This window comes from Saccostrea echinata, unplaced genomic scaffold (assembly GCF_033153115.1).
Source record: "Saccostrea echinata isolate AGI-Se365-2 ecotype Australia unplaced genomic scaffold, CSIRO_AGI_Sech_v1 ptg000014l, whole genome shotgun sequence".
Classification (NCBI taxonomy): Eukaryota; Metazoa; Mollusca; class Bivalvia; order Ostreida; family Ostreidae; genus Saccostrea; species Saccostrea echinata.
Window position 1 is genome coordinate 9325632 of NW_026889763.1, and position 18811 is coordinate 9344442.

The 18811-nt window shown below is 32.7% G+C and overlaps 1 protein-coding gene across 1 annotated transcript in view; it reads right to left on the minus strand.

The window, feature by feature from the left end:
• Positions 1-423: 423 nt before the first annotated feature.
• Positions 424-18811, minus strand: part of LOC133186725 (uncharacterized) — a 33767-nt gene continuing 15379 nt past the window's right edge. The window contains exons 3-6 of the mRNA XM_061321999.1: positions 13839-13995; positions 11684-12916; positions 4349-4527; positions 424-2231 (exon numbers count right to left, since the gene is read on the minus strand). Of these exons, the coding sequence (XP_061177983.1) occupies positions 1857-2231; positions 4349-4527; positions 11684-12916; positions 13839-13995 (1944 nt within the window). The 3' untranslated portion in view covers positions 424-1856. The remainder of the gene's footprint in view (positions 2232-4348; positions 4528-11683; positions 12917-13838; positions 13996-18811) is intronic.

Sequence of the window (18811 nt, forward strand, 5' to 3'; positions counted from 1 at the left end):
CAATCATTAGATTCACAGAACTACAATTTAAACTAACAGTATTGCACTTGCCCAATCTTCAAAGGACATTGCAAAAACCTTCTGGAAAAGGAATTCTTGAAATTTCAGGGTAATTGCAAAGTATGAAAATGTATAATATCATAAACTTGGATACAAAAGAAAAACTGTAACAAAGTTAAATGAAAAAAGGTAATCAATGTCCATAATGAAAAACATTTTACAAGAGATTTTGGAATGCATCAAAACACGAATGGAATGCCCATTTATTTAACCGAAAATGCCACATTTTTTTTTCTTTATTCATAGAAAAGAATGCAAAAATTTTTTTTAAAGTAATCATGACAATCATGTTTGGAATGCAAATATTTCTGAAAATTAATAAATGTTCAAGTGATGCTAAAAAATAATGCTACTATACAAATTGAAAATGGAATTCAACAAACATGGAATCAAACAAAGGTAAAAATTGTTTAAAAATTTTTTTCTCATAGATTTTTATATGAAAACAAACAGCTTTAATAAAAAAAAATTGTAGCATGTAGATATATATGTGAAAATGGTATTATTTATTTTACCTTCTATTTAGCATTAGCATTATTAAAAGTGTGTATGTCCAAAGAAGCATTTTCATATCTAAAATCTCACATATCCGTAAAATAGGAAGCATTCATTCAAATGAAAGAATAAATTTAAATAAAAGTGATAAGGTAAAATCAGATGGATAACATGAAAACTGACGATAGCACAAGCTTTCTATTCTAGCCAAGCATGATTTTAAACAACAATGGCTTGTCCTTTACTTATTTATATTAACATTTATAATTTTCTCAGAAAGAATATCACAATTTATACGTACCAGTGTAAAACAAACAAGTATTTCTAATGCACATCATATACCAGTAATAAAAAACAAATCTTACTATATGCACCTTTCGTAAACAGTTTTTGGTATTCAGGGAGTCTTTGAGTTTAGTTTAAAAAATAACACTTTCTCAAAAACATTCATGATTCTAAAATTTAATATCATCACTTTTTAATTAAATACATTTTAAAAATGAACATTTATGTATAAAATACTCTTGATAAGAAATATCTTAAGAAAGATCATTTTACTTATATATGGCACCTACAGAGGTCATTCCAACTCCAATCACACAGATTATCACTATCTTTAAAAAAAATGGCAATCTTTTTCTAAACAGTACCTTCAAGAAAGGTGACTCTTTAATACATTAAGTTGTCAACTTTTTAAAGGATTGATGTATATAAAAACATGAAACATTTTTCATCTTGATATTTTTCCCTCAGATCCTTAAATATTCTCCAACACATCAACACTTACATGTACATCAGATTAATGAGATCATTCATAAATAATTAAAAATCAACAACAGTAACAACACTTGGATTACATTAATTTTCATCAGAAACAAACATGGCCATAATACCCACACATAACAGGAAAGAACCAGGCTACTGAGTCCTTTCTCCAATCAGAGCTCAGAAACTGATTCCTTATGTCCAATCATAGCTGAGCTTAAAGGCATTTGTAGTTAGAATATAGCTGCTAAGCCTGTGTTCCATCTGAGCTGAGCTCCTGTTAGACTGGAATACCAGTCAACAAATCATGTGTTTAGAGATTTCATGAAATAAAACACAGAGAAAAAACAAATGGGCATCAATAAACAATGAGTCCTTAAGCCTTCATTCCTTGACACTTGAACAAACATATTGGAATACATAAACAGCACTGATTGAAAACTTTCTTGTTCAGTTTATTTACACATTCAATGACCATGTACCCTCACTTTTAGTGTCAACAAGCCAGCAATACCCAATAACACCAACCACTTCCTTTAAGTGGCGGCTGCAGCTGGTGGTGAATCCGGCATCATTTCTTCCTCCTCTGATGACCTCCTCTCACTCACAGCTTTTGTTTTTATGCGTGTTTCTGGTTTAGTGAGGAACCATAAAAGATCCCTAAAATGGGTGGGCCACTTGTAGAAAAGTGTATTTTGTAGCCAGGAGGGGATATGTTCCTCAGAAGTGCCATCTAACATGACAGGAATGAAACGTCTGTTACGGCCAATTTGGTTGTATTCAAGGACCATCAGTTGGTAGATGTAGTCAGTGTGGAGCTGTTTGTCTGAGGTGGAGTCGATAACCTCACCCTGGCACCTCTCTGTCTCCTCGATATAGTTCTCAGACACACAGATCAGAATGAAGTCAGCCTATAAAAAGTATATACATCAGATAAAGTAGACATCATACAAACTATGGCTTATTCAATAACTTTTGAAACACAGTGACTGTGACTTCATAATAGTAGAGCTTTGACGAGCCCTACTTTTAGTGGAGAATTGTGGGCATACCTATTAGCAAGAAAGAAGAACCCAAGGAGCCCTCTTCCAGTAAATTGCAAAAAAAATTCGCAAAAATCAAAATACATGTATTTATTATATACCCAAGTATGTATCACTCAATTTTACTGTAGATTTCGTACAATCACGTGACGGTGTGATCCAACTTTCCGGATCACCACACTGTGGTTTTCTGAATCCATATCACCCCTCTCTGAAATTGATGACGTAGTACACAGAAACGTGACGTTATTTTTCATGCGCATCAAAAAGTTCCTTGACAAAATGCTTTGTTTAATGGGAAAATCTTATATCATTGATCTCAAAAGTTTTTTTAAAACTATATTTTGCTAGTTGTAAGGGGGGTATATAATAAATTTATCATTATAACAGTAACTTGATCCAAAGAGCCGTATCACGTCTCGTTGACAGGCGCGGATCATCAGATCAAACTCGACGCTTCGCGTCTCGTTTGATCTTATGATCCGCGCCTGTCAACTCTACGTGATACGACTCTTCGGATCAAGTTACTGTTATAATAATGTATATGTAAAGGTTCCATTTGATAAATAATCATAAAATTCATATTGTTGGTCAACGAATCACCCATTTTAGCTGGCACTTCCTGAAGTCTTAAAGTGAATCAAAAGACAAAGTTTGATGATCTTAGGCTTTTCAGCGTAAAAGATGTGCTTCTAAAACAATTAAGAAATAAAAAGCTGCTAAAATCAAAAGTAACTCACTGTACATGTGACCTACTTTTGGTAAAACATATCCCAAGGCTCCAAGATACATCAACAGACAAAGTTCATTGATCTTAAGCTTATTGGTATCCAAACTAAAAAGATTTGATAATGAGTAATTCTACAATTTTAAAAAAAAGTTCACTGCAACACAAAATATTAAGGTAAAGGTTTTGAATAGGTGTAAAATTCAGAAATGAGGTAATTGTGAGCTATTTTTGGCTGATGCCTCCCAAAACCCAAAGATAAATCAACTGAAAAGGTTTAAATCCTAATTATTATAAAGCTTCAGAGTGTCCAAGATATGCATTTAAAGGAATTTAATAAAGAATAGTTCCAAAAATCCCAAAAGTAGGCCACTGTGACCTACTTATTGTTCAACATATCCTGATGCTATTATGCATCAACTGACAAGATTTGATGATATTAATCATAAAAGCTTTCATTTGATTTTTGTTTGTGGTGATGGGGGGGGGGGGGGGGGGGGAGGGGGGGTTCAAGTTCCAATAATTATTTTCTTGTGTAAGCATTATGCTCAAGCAAATTAAATAAGATATAGATGGCCAATAAAAGACATTTAATAATATTAGAAAAACAAAAAAGGGAAAAAGAAAGTAATATACTTGTAGTAGGTACACATTCTATACCATATGAAAACCCTTTTCTGCATTTTTATTTGCGATTTGCTAATGTGACAGAAAAATACTCCAAGTCATCTAACAAAAAAAGGATATACCGTATAATGGGGTCCTTTAGTAGTAGGAGTAAAATTTAGCATTTTGTTTGCTCAAAGGTATGCCAATAATTTTAGCAGCCACAGAGTACCATGATGTTGCAAAAGAGAGGAAATTCATCTTTTAGATGAGTTTTCAGTACGATTAATATACAATTGAATAGAGATTTAGTTATTTTTCTTGTATACATACTTATACGCAAGGGTGCAAATATATATATATTTATGCATCACTATGAACATGTTCTTTATCTTGATGTGTGAAATGAAGTTGGTGACATTTTGATTGTTGAGGTTTATTTTGAAAGATTCATAGAAAGTCATGCAGCTTTTTGTTTCTCAAATAACAATAAGGCACAAAAAGTTATAGACCATGTCACTTTAGTGTCTATTCCAAGTAAAGAACATAAGCTTCAAAATTTAAAGGAATTCCAGATTCATGACTTATAAACGGTTAACATTTACTATATTATTTAAGGTCGATCACTAACTTGTGTGAAACATTATATTACCTCATCAAACCTTTCCTTGACCCAGCCCAGTTTGTCCTCAGTTGGCATCCGGCGATTGTACATGTCCATGCAACAAGTAAAACCATTCTTTTCTATACATCGGCACAGATTCAACACTTTCTGTATGTGACGTTTTGAGTCCGTTGAATATGTGACAAACACCTTAATATGACGAAATGCTGGAAAATACAATATACACATTTAAAATAACATTCCACCAATGTACACTTAAGGCAATTTCATTGTATAAAAAACCAAACATGGTTATCATCACACTATCAATAATAAACTTACAATCTAATCAAAAATTGAAACATTTTCTATTTTACAAGCGAATGTTCTTAATTCACACAACTGTATAGGAAGGACAACCTGCTGCTCAATTTAAATGACAATTTTTACTCAAATTCTTAACATGAAATAAATTCAAAATGGATATAGTTCAAGCAGAATAACAATGTAGCTGATGTATTCAAAAAGGTAAATTTTGATAAACATCATTGTTAAAGATAGAAATCTTACCAACATACTATAGAAAACATGGTAATTGACAATGTGAAAGTTTTCTTCCTTAGATGCAGTAACTCCTTAAGGCCCCAAAAATTTAATCTTTTATAGTTTCTCATGCCAGAAATTTCAAAATTCAATGCAACATGCACAGGCCAAAAATTTCAAAATTCAATGCAACATTTTTTTTTGTGTGTGTGTGTGTGTGGGGGGGGGGGTTGAAGCAGGTTTTCATTTTTTTTGTGTCAGTCGATCAACAATTAAGTGCACCGCAATGGCACATGATACCCCCATCAAATATTGTTCAATTATCGTAAACAGATAAGAATCATGTCAACCTTGGAACAAAGGTTTCATTTTTTCCATTCCTAATTAACAATTGAACAGATGTGCACCTCTTATGTTGTAGTGATTAATTAGTACACCATATATTTCTCTACTGGTTGTGTTCAAAGGTGCTTGACACCCCCCCTCCCCCTTCAACTTTTTTCTTATAAATTATTTTCAATGTCATATTTGTAATATAATCCATACTATCAAGGTCCCATCTTAATACCATAAGAACAAGAAATATATTGTGTATTTAATAAAAACATCTATCTTTAAGCATGTATGAAAAGGGAATCAACTCAATTTTCTTTTTCAACTAAGAAAAAAAGAAAATTGAGTTATTTCCCTTTTCAATATGTCAATGTAGCAGTGTTTGACCTGATGCAGTGGTGCCTGAGAAACTATAGATTAATTTTTTGGCCTAGAACTTACTTTCCTTTTCTTTTGTACCAAAAATAACCTCAAATTTAAGAATTTAAATAGGACACATATGTCAATCTTAAAGTTCTAATAAGAGTATCTCTTATAACAAGGCTGTCGGGAAGAGAGCGACACCCCATTAAAAACCAAAAAAAAAAAAAAAAAAAAAATTGAAAATACCATTTTGAAACAAAATTAATTCATTATCTAAGTGCATAAAGTAATGCTTCTAGATCCTGTTTATAGTACCCATTTGTTAAAAAAAAATTCAAAAACCTGTTCACGACCCTGTATAACAAGAATCTACTCCATATCAAGGACACCCATTGTCTGACTGTCTGACAATAGGTGCTACTTGTTTGCTCCTACGTGGGGGAGCATAAAAGAAAATTAAAAAGAACAAAAGCCATTATCACTTGTTTTAATAAAGCAACTCATTAATGTCATATAAAAAGGAGACAAAATTTTCCCTCCGTGAGCTATGACATTCTTAAAACTTATTTACAGCTCTTCAAAACGTTCATTTCAATATACAGGTATCTTTATTAATTTTCATCTTGTTTTCCTGCTAACATTATATTCAGAATCTTATAAACACAAAACATTAAAATATTTTGACTACAAATTATTTAAAACATAAGAGTGTTCTATGGAACGCATGTGTTGAATGCTTTATAGCTTCATTAAGGAGGGATTCTTGTCTGGTTTCTGACTAGATGAAATATTCAAACTATATTTGCTTATATGTTTTATATATTTAGACGTAAGAGATTTAAAAGATCATATTTTTCTTTCCTCATCACAATTGTACAACTTTAAATAGAAATGGTAAACTGAGTTTGAAATCTAGCAGGGACTATATTTTTGGCGGAATGGTGGCGTATGAAAATATCTTCTTTTCTGCCTCTCAAAATAATTATAGAAAAATGAATTTAGTTATAATTTTTACACAATCAAAGACTTGGAGAAAATTTTAAAATGTAAGTTAAATTAATAATAAGGGACTAAAGTTTTAAAATATATCAAATAAATATGATTTTCCAAACAAACTACAATTATGTTAGCTTTTAAAAGCTTCCAAGCTAAGTTCAGATTTGATCCAAAAATCCATAAAAAGTGTTTTTTCTCTCTTAGTAAACGGTCAAAACTTTTTATTTTTATATCATTTTGTATCTTTATGTGACATTTACTTTACCATATGTGAAAATAAGAAAAATTTAAATATAGGAAGCATATAAAAATAACTAAAATATCTTAAAATTTTAAGAAAAATAGAGAAAATTCGGATTAGCCAATATCCATTTTAGTCAAATTATTTATGTCAATTTGATAGTATCATCTTATAGACCCTATATGGTTATATCTCTTTATGCAAAAAGAAAAACATCTAATTTATTGAAATGGAAGTAGGCATCGCATGATTGGCAATAGTATTTTTTTATTCTTAATGTTCAGGGAAAAGGTACTGACCTTGACCTGACCTTGCCTCTAATATAAAACGGTCAAATTTAATCTAACTGATACCATCACTTAGTGATATTGTCTTCTTGATTCTGTGAAAATTTCATTGATTTTTAAATATAAGAAATAAGTATTCTTAAGAGAAGAATCCCTCCTTAAAGATGTAAAAAATCTAAGAGTGGTCAGCTATTTATTTACTACTATCATTATAGTTCATGCACTTGCCTGCAATGAAAACAAAAATCCATGGAAGTATACATGTAAACTGCCATAGAATCTGTCAACTGAAGAAAATATAGTTCCCCAGCCCTCAAATGAATAATAAAATTGAAATTATTAGAAATAATTACCGGTATTTATTTTATTAATATATGTTCCAACAATCCTTCAAAAGAGATTTCAGTCTGACTTTAATGCAGTCTTCAGTCAACACGATCCACTGTGGGTTCTGATCCCGATGGAATATTCCACATATTTATATATAAGTTTGTGTACTAATAGTAACTGATTATCATACATTCAAAGTACAGTATCAAGAGCCCATGAACATGTATAAATACTATTATCAAAACCCTGCCTCTCAAAATTCAAAAGACTTATATAAGTTTAATTAAACTGTCCATTGTATCTTTTCAATGAAGGTCAAAGGTCAAGGTCAAGTGGATTATAACACTGGAATTTTTTATAATGTTTTTTTGACAAACAGTGTACATGCTAAAAAGCAGAGACTTATCTCTTAGATGTAAGAAATATACTGCATATCAGAGCTATGAACTATTTTGAAAAGTAGGTCAAAGGTCAAGGGTCATGAGGTTGATAATCATGGTAATTTAGTGTCACCATTGTGCCATGCAATATACTGTACGTGTACATAAATTGGCATATTCAAAATTTAGCAAAATCACTGGGTTTTGAGTTGTTGGAGACATCATGAATTAGCGCTATACATGTCCGTGCTGTATATTGTATTCATAAATAATTTCTTAGCGGTATTCATGAATTAGCGCATTGTTGTCTGCGCCAAAGCCGCTAAAATATGTAGCCCGCTTTTTTAAGTACACATACAGTATGTGCAAAATATCAAATCCATACCTCTTACAGTTCTCAAGATATGAGGTGTGACAGATGGACAGACAGACAGATGTCAGATAAAGTGATCACTAACAAATATTACATGTATTCAACTAATGTAACAGGTATTGCAGGTATTCAGCATTAGTACAATATTATACCTTGTTAAACATGATACAAACAATGGTTTCTCATTCTTGTGCCACCTTTGACATCTACATGTAGGTTTGACCTTCACCTGATTTTACAAAAAACTGATCTGGCATATTTATGCAGTATGTTATGCTAGTGAATATATACATAAAATTCTAATATGCAGTGTACCATTTTGAAAATTATGAAAAAGAAAGCATTTGGAAGCTGAACTAAAGTGAATGACTCTAAAAATTGTTGACAGATATTAATGTGATTTAATTTCTTTGACTGAAAGCACCTGCTTCCAAATAGCATTAATAACACAGAAGATTATTAATTCTCTGAATGGGTCCCTTTACATAAAAGTTGATAAAAAAAAGGTGCTAATCTTCATGACATTAGAAAAGTTGACAGTTTATACATGTACATCTACAAGGGAATGGTAATTACTATATTTATAAGTTTAATATTTATCATAATTCACAATAATAAATTTATTAGTTCAATTGACAGCTCAAACGTCATGGTAAATCCCAACAAGGTTAAAACAAAACAAAAATAAATGCAATGAGACTGCAGCTCAGTTGTTATGATAATAAAAGTCTTTACCTTCTTTCACACTTGCGTAACTCTTTCTGATTTCCATATTTACAGAATTATGTTTCTTGCTGTTTTTTTTTTTAAATTTTGTACTGATAAGTTATTTATTGCCAGCACTGTCAAGTGCTAGCAACTATACATTAGTCTGTTTTACTTGGAACTGCCAAATTCACAGTAGGGCAGTCTGAAAGATACTCTATTAATTTTATATTGTCATCTGAAAATACAATTTAAAGTTTCCTGTTTTGTCATCTAACCTGTGTAAATAACACCCTTTTATGCCACAACTGAAAACATGAATTATTTCTAAAATTGATAAACAAGAGGCCCAGGGACACATCACTCACCTGAGCACTTTGGCTAGGAAAAAGCAGAAATCAGTTCAGTATTGAAAAGGGGGGGATTATTTGAACAAACTTGATTCTACACTACCTGAGGATGCTTCCATATAAATATGACTTATCATGGCTTTGCTGTTCTTGAGAAGATTTTTAAAAATTTTCACTATATATTCCAATGTAAAACTTTGATCGTCCATTGTGGCCCCACCTTATCCTAGGGGGTTATGATTTGAACAAGCTTGATTTTACACTACCTGAGGATGCTTTCATATAAATATTACTAATCATGGCTTTGCTGTTCTTGAGAAGAAGATTTTAAAAGATTTTTCCTATGTAAAACTTTGATTGCCCATTGTGGTCCCAACCTTCCCCTGGGAGTCATGATTTGAACAAAATTGAATCTACACTACCTGAGGATGCTTCCATATAAATATCACCAAATCATGGCTTTGCTGTTCTTGAGGAGAAGATTTTAAAAGATTTTTCCTATGTATTCCAATGTTAAAATTTGATCGCCCATTGTGGCCCAACCCTACCCCCGGGGGTCAAAATTTGAACTAATTTGAATCTACACTACCTCAAAATGATTCCACATAAGTTTCATGTTTTCAAGCATAGAGGTTCTTGAGAATATGGTTTTTAAATGTTAATTTTTCAAGAATTCATAATTATTTCACCCTGGAAGAAGGCGTGGTGCTTCATTTGAACAAACTTGAATTCCCTTTACCCAAGAATACTTTGTGGCAAGTTTGGTTCAAATTGACTGAGTCATTCTTGAGAAGAAGATGAAAATGTGAAAAGTTTACAACGACAATAACAACAATGACGACAGACAATGGCCAAATTTTGATCAGAAAAGCTCACTTGAGCCTTCAGCTCAGGTGAGCTAAAAACCTAGCTTTCTTTTTTAACTACCAACTTGGGCATTTCAAGCAAGCTCAAAAAAATGACCTGTTATGCAAGTATCCATGAAAACCTTCTTTTAACATCATTGAAAAAATGTAGGAGGGTCTCTTATCTATAGAATCTGGAGCTACAAACTTCACTGAATGCATCATGATATAACCTAAAATATACTACAGAACAGACAATCAACTCTGTCTAGCCAGTACTTTAATTCATGGAAAGCAACTCCATTTTCAACATCGGATAACCTGGGGTGATCTCATCTTTTACTCATCACCCATGAGCAAACTTGAGGAAAAATTGTCGTATGTAATTAATATGCTCGGGTCATTTGATTGGCTGCTCCACAGAGTCACGATGGCAAATCAACAAATTAAAGTTTACATTACATGTACATCAGTATGTTTGGCAATGACAAAAACTTTTCCGTAGTTAACACATGGATTGCAAATAAATCCACTCACCAGTGCATTTCGCAGTTTGAGAATTAAAGGTACTCCCATATAATTTCTACTGGTATTTGATGTAAGTGACCTGTATGATTTGTCTTTGTTTTAAAACCAAATTTGCATCTTTTAACGAGCGTCGAGATACTAAGCATAAATAGCTTAGCAAACTAATAAACATAATTATTATTTTCAAAATTGAAAAGTTCCAATTTTCTGATTGGTTGTCTATAATCAACAAAATAGCATATTTTACAGATATTTTGGTGAGTTTGCCCACAGGTGATGAATAAAAGACGAGATCACCCATGGGTGATTTAAAGTTTTTCCAAGCTTAAGAACCCTCTATACACTGCACACTAGAGAGTTCTGATTTTGTGGTATTTTTATGCAGATAGAGTGATCTGCCCTTTGATCAAGAATAAAATAAATTGAAATGTACAGTTTATTACTTAATTTGTGATCAAATCAAGCATTCATAACACTTTAATAGGCCAAAATGAATAGATAGAACACTTCATGTGCAGGTATTTTGCCCACTTAAGTAAACAACAGTGATTTATGCTCATCAATACATCATTGTCTTTGAACATTTTCCTGGGGGTAAATGCAAGGCACCCTATGCTGAAAATGTGATAGATAAGCTCAATGCTTACCCCTTTACACACTATAATTTTCTCAATGTCCAAAAAATACTTTCCTCTAGTGTATAGAGGGCCCTTAACAGAAAGGCCTGAAATGAACAAGATTGGACCAAGAATATGCTACTACCATATAAATAAATAAGTTATTTCTTCAATTTACAAGATCTTTCTGCAGGGTACACCTTTTTATGCTCAATAATCTCTTTTTGCTCACATTTTCATACTCATGTAAAGGGAAGTATGTTAAAGGGAAAACACAAATACTTTTCACGGTTTTTTACTGATTGACATCTGGCCACAGTGATTCAGTCTTCATGAAAAAGGTTTTTTTGAATTTTTGAAACTTTAAGGGAAAAAGAACTTTGAAGTAATTATTTACTGTTTTTGACACTTCTTGCGAGTAATAAATCAAATGAATGTGTAAGGTAATATTTCTGTGTGATATCATGATATAGATTAAGCCTGAAAACTGACCTTTTCTATATTCTGCTGGTTTCATGTCGTGAGGCATGGACTGTGACTTCGACAGGTTAGATCTTTCCTGGGAATCAGCCTCACCACCCGCACAAGTCGTCAGTGACTTTGACCTCAGGGGAAATGTGCGAGGACCCAGGTCCTTTGTTAGCTTCATGTGGTTGGCCATTTGAGAGTTCCCCCGCTGACCTTGTTTGAAGTTAAACCACCCTGAATCCCCTGCCTGCATTAATACCCCTCTGCTGTTGGGATCTGCCTCATACTGACAAGATGACGTTGTGCCTTTTCTAAAATTTTCCTCTGATCCACATCTGTTACTATTATATAACATCTCCTCACGGTTCTTCTCTTCTATCATGCTCTGGTACTTCTCATCTGGCATGTAGGAGTTGGACCCAGTGATTTGTCGTAGTTTGTCTAGAGGATTCTGTAAGGATGTGGTAGGAGTCTGATTGGGACTCGGGCTGATAAAGTTATTTTGTAGCTTCATTGCCTGCATGTGGTTTCTGTTGTACGAGGTGGGGATGTTCAATGCTAGCTTTTTGTTGGACTCTGGTTTCTTACCATGAATCTCACCAACTGGTTGCCTTGCATTGGACTCTACAGAGTTCTGTCTCTTTAGAGACCCATGTTGTTTGACTGCATCAATATAGCTGGGGCTAGTATCCACCACTTCTTCGCTTGCCACTGCCATGTCCTGTGAGTTGACCATGTTGGAGGCTCGACTGAGAGAATTCATAAACTGGCCTCTGTAAATCCCAGCAGGAAGTGGTTGTGGGTCTTCACGGTATCGGCTGGTATGACTTGGCAGCTCCCCCATCTCAATCTCATCACTGGTGTAATTATCTCTCCTGTCTACTTGCACCGCCATGCTGCCTCCTCGAATGTTTGTGGATATTCCTGTATGGGTCCCTGAGTGTTGATAGTTTGTTCCCATGCGTAGTATCCCCTGTGTGACATGCTTTGTAGAGTTATAAACAGATGAGGTGTTGATCTTTTTTGGCATATCTGGCTCCAGGTTGCTGTAAGCATTAGAATGAGAAGACCCTACAATGTTCATGTGATGAGGCATGTGAGAACAAGGTACACTGAACCTTGGATAACTGGAGTGGTGGGAAGAGGGTAAGGAACCATTAGGATAAGAATGGAAACATGGTGGACATTCATTGTGTTCTTGGGGTTCCTGTTTCATAGGCATGCTCTTCAAGTCTGCTTCAAACCGTCTCTGAATTTCTAAAATACACAGAAAATATCCCAATAATATTAGTTTTCAAGTCACAAAAACGGGAAGATAATGTAAAGATACATAAATAAGCTCAATTAAAATTTAGTGCAATCTGCTGGTTAGCAACATCATAAATTAGTGCATTATGAGCTATACTTTTAAAATATTTTTTTGTTTATATTATACACATGTATTAGCCTTACTTGAACTAGCAGTCAAAAAAGCCATTTTTGTGGCCCCTTCCTAGCCCCGGGAGTCATGATTTGAACAAATTTGAATCTACGGAGCCTGGGAATGCTGCCTTATAAATATGACTACATGTAATAAAGGCTTTCCTGTCCTTGAGAAGATTTTTAAAGATTTTTTTCCTATGTATTTCTGTGTAAAACTTTGACCACCCATTGTGGCCCCTCTCTACCACCTGAAATCATGATTTGAACAAAACTGAATCTACACAACCTGGGGATGCTTCCACATAAATACATGTTTAACTAATCAAGGCATTGGTGCTCTACAGCAGCAGATTTTTCCTATTCATTCTCAAGTAAAAACTTTGATCACCAATTGTGGCCCCATCCTGCCCCTTAGGGTCATGATCTAAACAAAATTGATTAATAAATGCCGCTAAGTAAGTCACCTGTATAGATTTTTTGAGCAGCAGCTCTTCCATCAATGAAACATACAATGACATACATATCAATAATACAATACTTAATTCTAGTTTATTTGATTATTTATACAGATATAAATATAAAAAATAAAATGTCTTTCTTTGTTTGTTAGTATGGGAATTAACCTTGCAGCTATTGCAGAAAAAATTTACATAACCAGCTAATGTGGGTTGTGTATTTTTTCTGCAATAGTTGCAACATTAATATCAGCACTAACAACCAAAGAAAGCATTTTATTGTTTAAATTAATGAAAATTACCTGGTATTGAGTTTTGGAGAACCTCAAGAGCATCTTTTCTCTCCATACTCTCCAAAGCCTTCATGACTGCATTCACTGAAGAATCTTTCTTCTTAATATACTCCTCAAATAAGGTTAAGGTGTTTCGCCCATGGGAGGTCTTTTTGGATTCTAAACACTGCAAGAAACAGTATAGTCCATTAAAAGAAGTGAACTTGACAAAGTCGCATTAAAAACATTAAAAGAAAACATATCAATATTGTGTCATTATCTGCTGGTAGGAGATGTCCGTACCAGGTGAAGATTCATCCAGAGGAAACAGCTGGTAATTTATATAAACATTAAATGCTAACAATGTTTTACGTCTGGGTTAATGAGATCTCATTTAAAATGGTAAAATGACAATTAATGCAGCAATATTTTCATTTTGCATTAGCAATCAAACAACCACAGTAAATTATGTTTTTCATCCTCTCAATATATGCATAATTGATGAGCTCAGTCTTGAAGAGATTTCATTTTTAAATTACTGAAAATATTCCATAAAATATATTACTTTTCAGTAATATTTTGTTCCATTGCTGATTTCCATATCAAATATTTTGCAAACCAAACTTTTGGTATTAAAAATTTTATATAATATAATATTCAACAGCTCTTCATAAAACTTTCATGCAGAGCAAAGAATCAGAGTTAGGACAAAACAATCAGTTAACATGTGGAATGATATTTTAAACAATTTTAAAGCCTTCTAGAATTGGACTTCAACTGCGAACACCGTGAATGGGGAAAAAAAAATAGCAGGGGTACGCAAATAAAAAGGTTACCAAAAATACTACAATACATTTGCTAGGCTCTTAAATTATCAATAGAGTCCAACTCTACTTTTTTTGCAGAAAAAATAATAATAAAAATATATTAATTATCCAATGCGATATGATTTGTTTACAGAATGATGTATTCATGAATCCCTTACCTGTTCTATAAAGAAAAAGTCAGGAAATTCCTGTCAAGTTTATACCAAAAAAAAGAAATAGAATTCCCTTTAAAAGTGCTGTTAAGATGAGACGCAATATGTAGAAGTCAACGTTCACACAAATATTGTGTACTTTGTGTCAGTAAGTGTGAAAACAAGATACGAAAGCACCAAATCTCTATAAGAAGTGGCTTAATCTTTTATCCACAGGACACGATTGTTTAATTAAGTTTATCGTCATAATACCTGGAGCCATTAATTATACGGCTTACGTATATATCTTTGCAGATCTATTTCATTTGAATTGTGCCTCAGGGTTTTTTTTCTGCATGCATCTAAAGTTAAAAGGAATAGAAACAATAAATAAATGGCTCGCTATATCATTTATTTTCCACTCTAAGTTATATGTAGAGCAATTTATCACGCACTGTATTATTTTTACTGTATTTTGTACTGTATTATTTTTATGGAATATGGATCAGCATGCTTTTTTTTAATACAGTCATTCCCAGCAAAGATATACAATATATTTTTATTATTCTATGTTAATGACAAACTAATGTTAGAAACCAAGTTGAACATTCCACAAAAAAATTATGCATTCAATTTCTTCTGCTCATTAAAATACTGAAGTAACACTTCCAAGAATGATTGGATAATTGTGACCATAAAACAAAATAACATCAAACTGTAACTTGAAATAACTGTTAAACTTGAATACAGGTGCTTAATTTACTTTCAATGCAACAGAGGTGTCAGCTTTATTATAATTTCAGCATTTATTGCCAGATAATATCTATATTTCTGTAACTGTGACATATTTTTTTTTTACAAGTAGCTCACAATATTCTGATAAAGAGATGTAATTAGCGGCCATTAATTAAGGCCTCCAACTCTACATGCAGAGAGTGGCTGATTTCATTGGAGTTTTTGTGGCATTAATTCATAGTCTTTCATACTTCATATCATTTTGTTTTTCTTGTTTCTTTTCCTTTTTATGCAAAATTTCAACCCATTTAGTCACAATATTCTCTCAGGCTATATTATGATTTTATCATGAATTAATGCTTACCCTTGATAATTTTTTTAATATATTGCATGCTATTATAATCCTTAAATTTGCACTTAAATTCAAAAATAATTTGAATTAACATAAATCCTTTAGTGATTATGTCATCTTCATTAAGTAGCATTCAAACAATTTTTATTCTTCTTGGCCAAAATTAGGGAGATTCTGAAAGTCACAAAATTTAAAACCAAAGACCTTGCAATAAGGTGAAATTGAGTTGCTGTAATCTTTTTTTTTTCAAAGGGTCATAATTTCACAGAATCACAAATTTTATTTAATTTGTGTGTAGAACATTATATTAAGATTTCTTTATGCTAAAAGGAATGGTGTTTTCTTTATACAGTATATTAAGTTTACTGTGACAAAGAACGAGTGCACTTATGGGCCCCGGTGAAATGTGAAAAAAATGAAGAATCAAATTAAGCATAATTTTTCATCTCAGATCATTAATTGATATCTAAACCATAAGATTCAACAAATTTTTGTCACTGAAACTCATGAATACACAAAGAGCAAAGCCATACAATGTGGTAGGGGTCTGCCAACATTCGTGATTTTCTGTAGTAAATCGAGGATGGGCATTCCTTTCAAAGCTTTTGTTTACTGTCAGCCTTACGTTGTACAAACTTTTGCGAATGACAAAAAGCGCATTATACATAAAACTTGTGTGAAAGTTGGAAATTTGTACAAGATTAGGCTTGTACTTAAAACATTAAAAATGTATGAAAAGTTCAATGTTTTTCCTATAGCAAGCTAGAGCTATTTACCTGTATGACCTATGTTGAACCCACCCGTGGAATAAATTATTTAAAATACCAGTAGCCACGTGAGTTCTACCCGGGTAAACATTCCTCAAAGGTGCTCACTGCAAAAGATAGCCACGTTTCGTATCATTATATCGAAGTTGTTTGGTTTTAGGAACACGAGAGTGTTAGGAGAGTTTAGTGTCATTAAAATGTCATCATACATAAAAGTGTTAAACATTTTTAACATTCATGCAAGACAATGAAACCGGTATTGAAAGCCATCTAAATACACTTTTTTCATTTTAAAATTTAAAGGAACTAATGGTAATACTTCTTGTATTATTTCAAATGCAAGCGTGCAAATTTCTTAGTTTGATCACTATGGCTTCAGGCATCTATACAACTTCATTTTTTTCTCAGGTAAAATAGCACAAGAAGTATCATTTGGCAAACACGCCTGTCAATGATCCACCATCAGATTGTTCAAGTGTCCGATTTAAATGTCTCCTCCCCTTGATTTAAATAAACAAAACTCAAAATAGGATCGGTACAACTTTTCCGGTTTGGGGTAGCTATGGGCTTAAAAAATCTTCATTTGTTTCAAATCCATGCTGATTGAGGTGATGTTTTAACGTGATTTTAATTAGAAATAACCACTTGTGCAGGGGTTCAAAAAATTTTTTATCATGGTCAAGTCCAGGACTTAAAGAGTAAATTTTAGTTAAGTCCGAGGAAGAAATTTCTGGGTCCATATTTTCATGATAGATAAAATCATATTTACTTAACTTAAATAAAAGATAAACAAGAAACATTGCCTAGTCCCAGGACTTTTTGCGATTCTAAATGCCGAGTCCGGATCCGGAATTTGTTAGTCCGGGACGTCGGGCTTGAGGAATTTTGAACCCCTGTTGTGTTTAACTGTTACCTAAAAAGAACAATTTGGTAATATATTCTAAAGTAAAACAGCACTGAAAAAGGGCCCATTAAGCATTGCTTAAGTGCACTTGTCCTTTCCATGGAAAATGTAACCAAGTATATTTAGTGTACATTAATAGCAAGCAGAAAAAAGTATATATACAGCACTTCAAATTCTAAGCCTTAGCATCCTTAGAATTCAAACATTACAGGAGCAGAACATTATTAAATTTACATGTACAGGATCAATCATGAATAGAAATCTAAACAGGTTTCCTGCTAAATATATAAATGCATTAATCATCTAGTATGTTCAAATCAATGTGAATTTTCTTGAAAAAGTCTGTGGTTTAGACCATTACATGTAAGTATTATACCAGAATATTATACATTGTATATTTAAACATTGTCAACGTTCAACAATATGCTATAATGACCATAAATGAAATAAAAATCAGACCTGCAGGTGAATTATCTTTTTTTTTTTAGCAAATCAATTTTCTTATGGAACACTCAGTGACCCCTCCCCCCTCCATACTGTAACAGAACTATAATCTCCCTCTCCCCCAATAGTCTTATTCAACAAAAAATTATGACTCACTTTTTCCTCCTTAATAAACTAAATTATTACATGTATAAATACATCATACTTATGTAAGACTTTTTAAATTCTGTTCCTACTTACATAAAGTGTATGATAACCTATACATATTCTTATTTTCCAAACCTTCCTGTTATGAACTATAATCCTACACTAAGCTTGCCATTCTTAACAAATGACACATGGACACACTGTCACATTAGACTGCAAGAAAGGACCTTGTTATAGAGCACTACACATCATACACAATCAGTCTGCAAGGTACAAAGGAGTATTAATAAATTAGGGAATTGTTATTTACTACATACGTATGATAGGCATCCAATCACAGAGTAGATTTCACCTTTAGTAGCTACTTCCTTGTATAGAACTTTTACACATTATTACATCATTATATTGTGTTCCCCATAAAAAAAAGGGTCTATGACCAGGACAAGTTGAGTTCATGAGAAATTTTGTACTAATTAAGACTATGGCACTAAAGCCTGATTTTATCTTTCTTATGCTGGTCACACTTCAACAATTTAAATTTCCTCCTAATTATGTGAATAACAATATTCTTTCACACATATATATATCATTTATCAAGACACCTCCCTTCTTCCTAGTGTCTTCCATTTTTTCACTCTAGCCACTGACTTAAAAATAGTAATCATAAGACTGCTATACTTGCTCTAATTTCAAAAA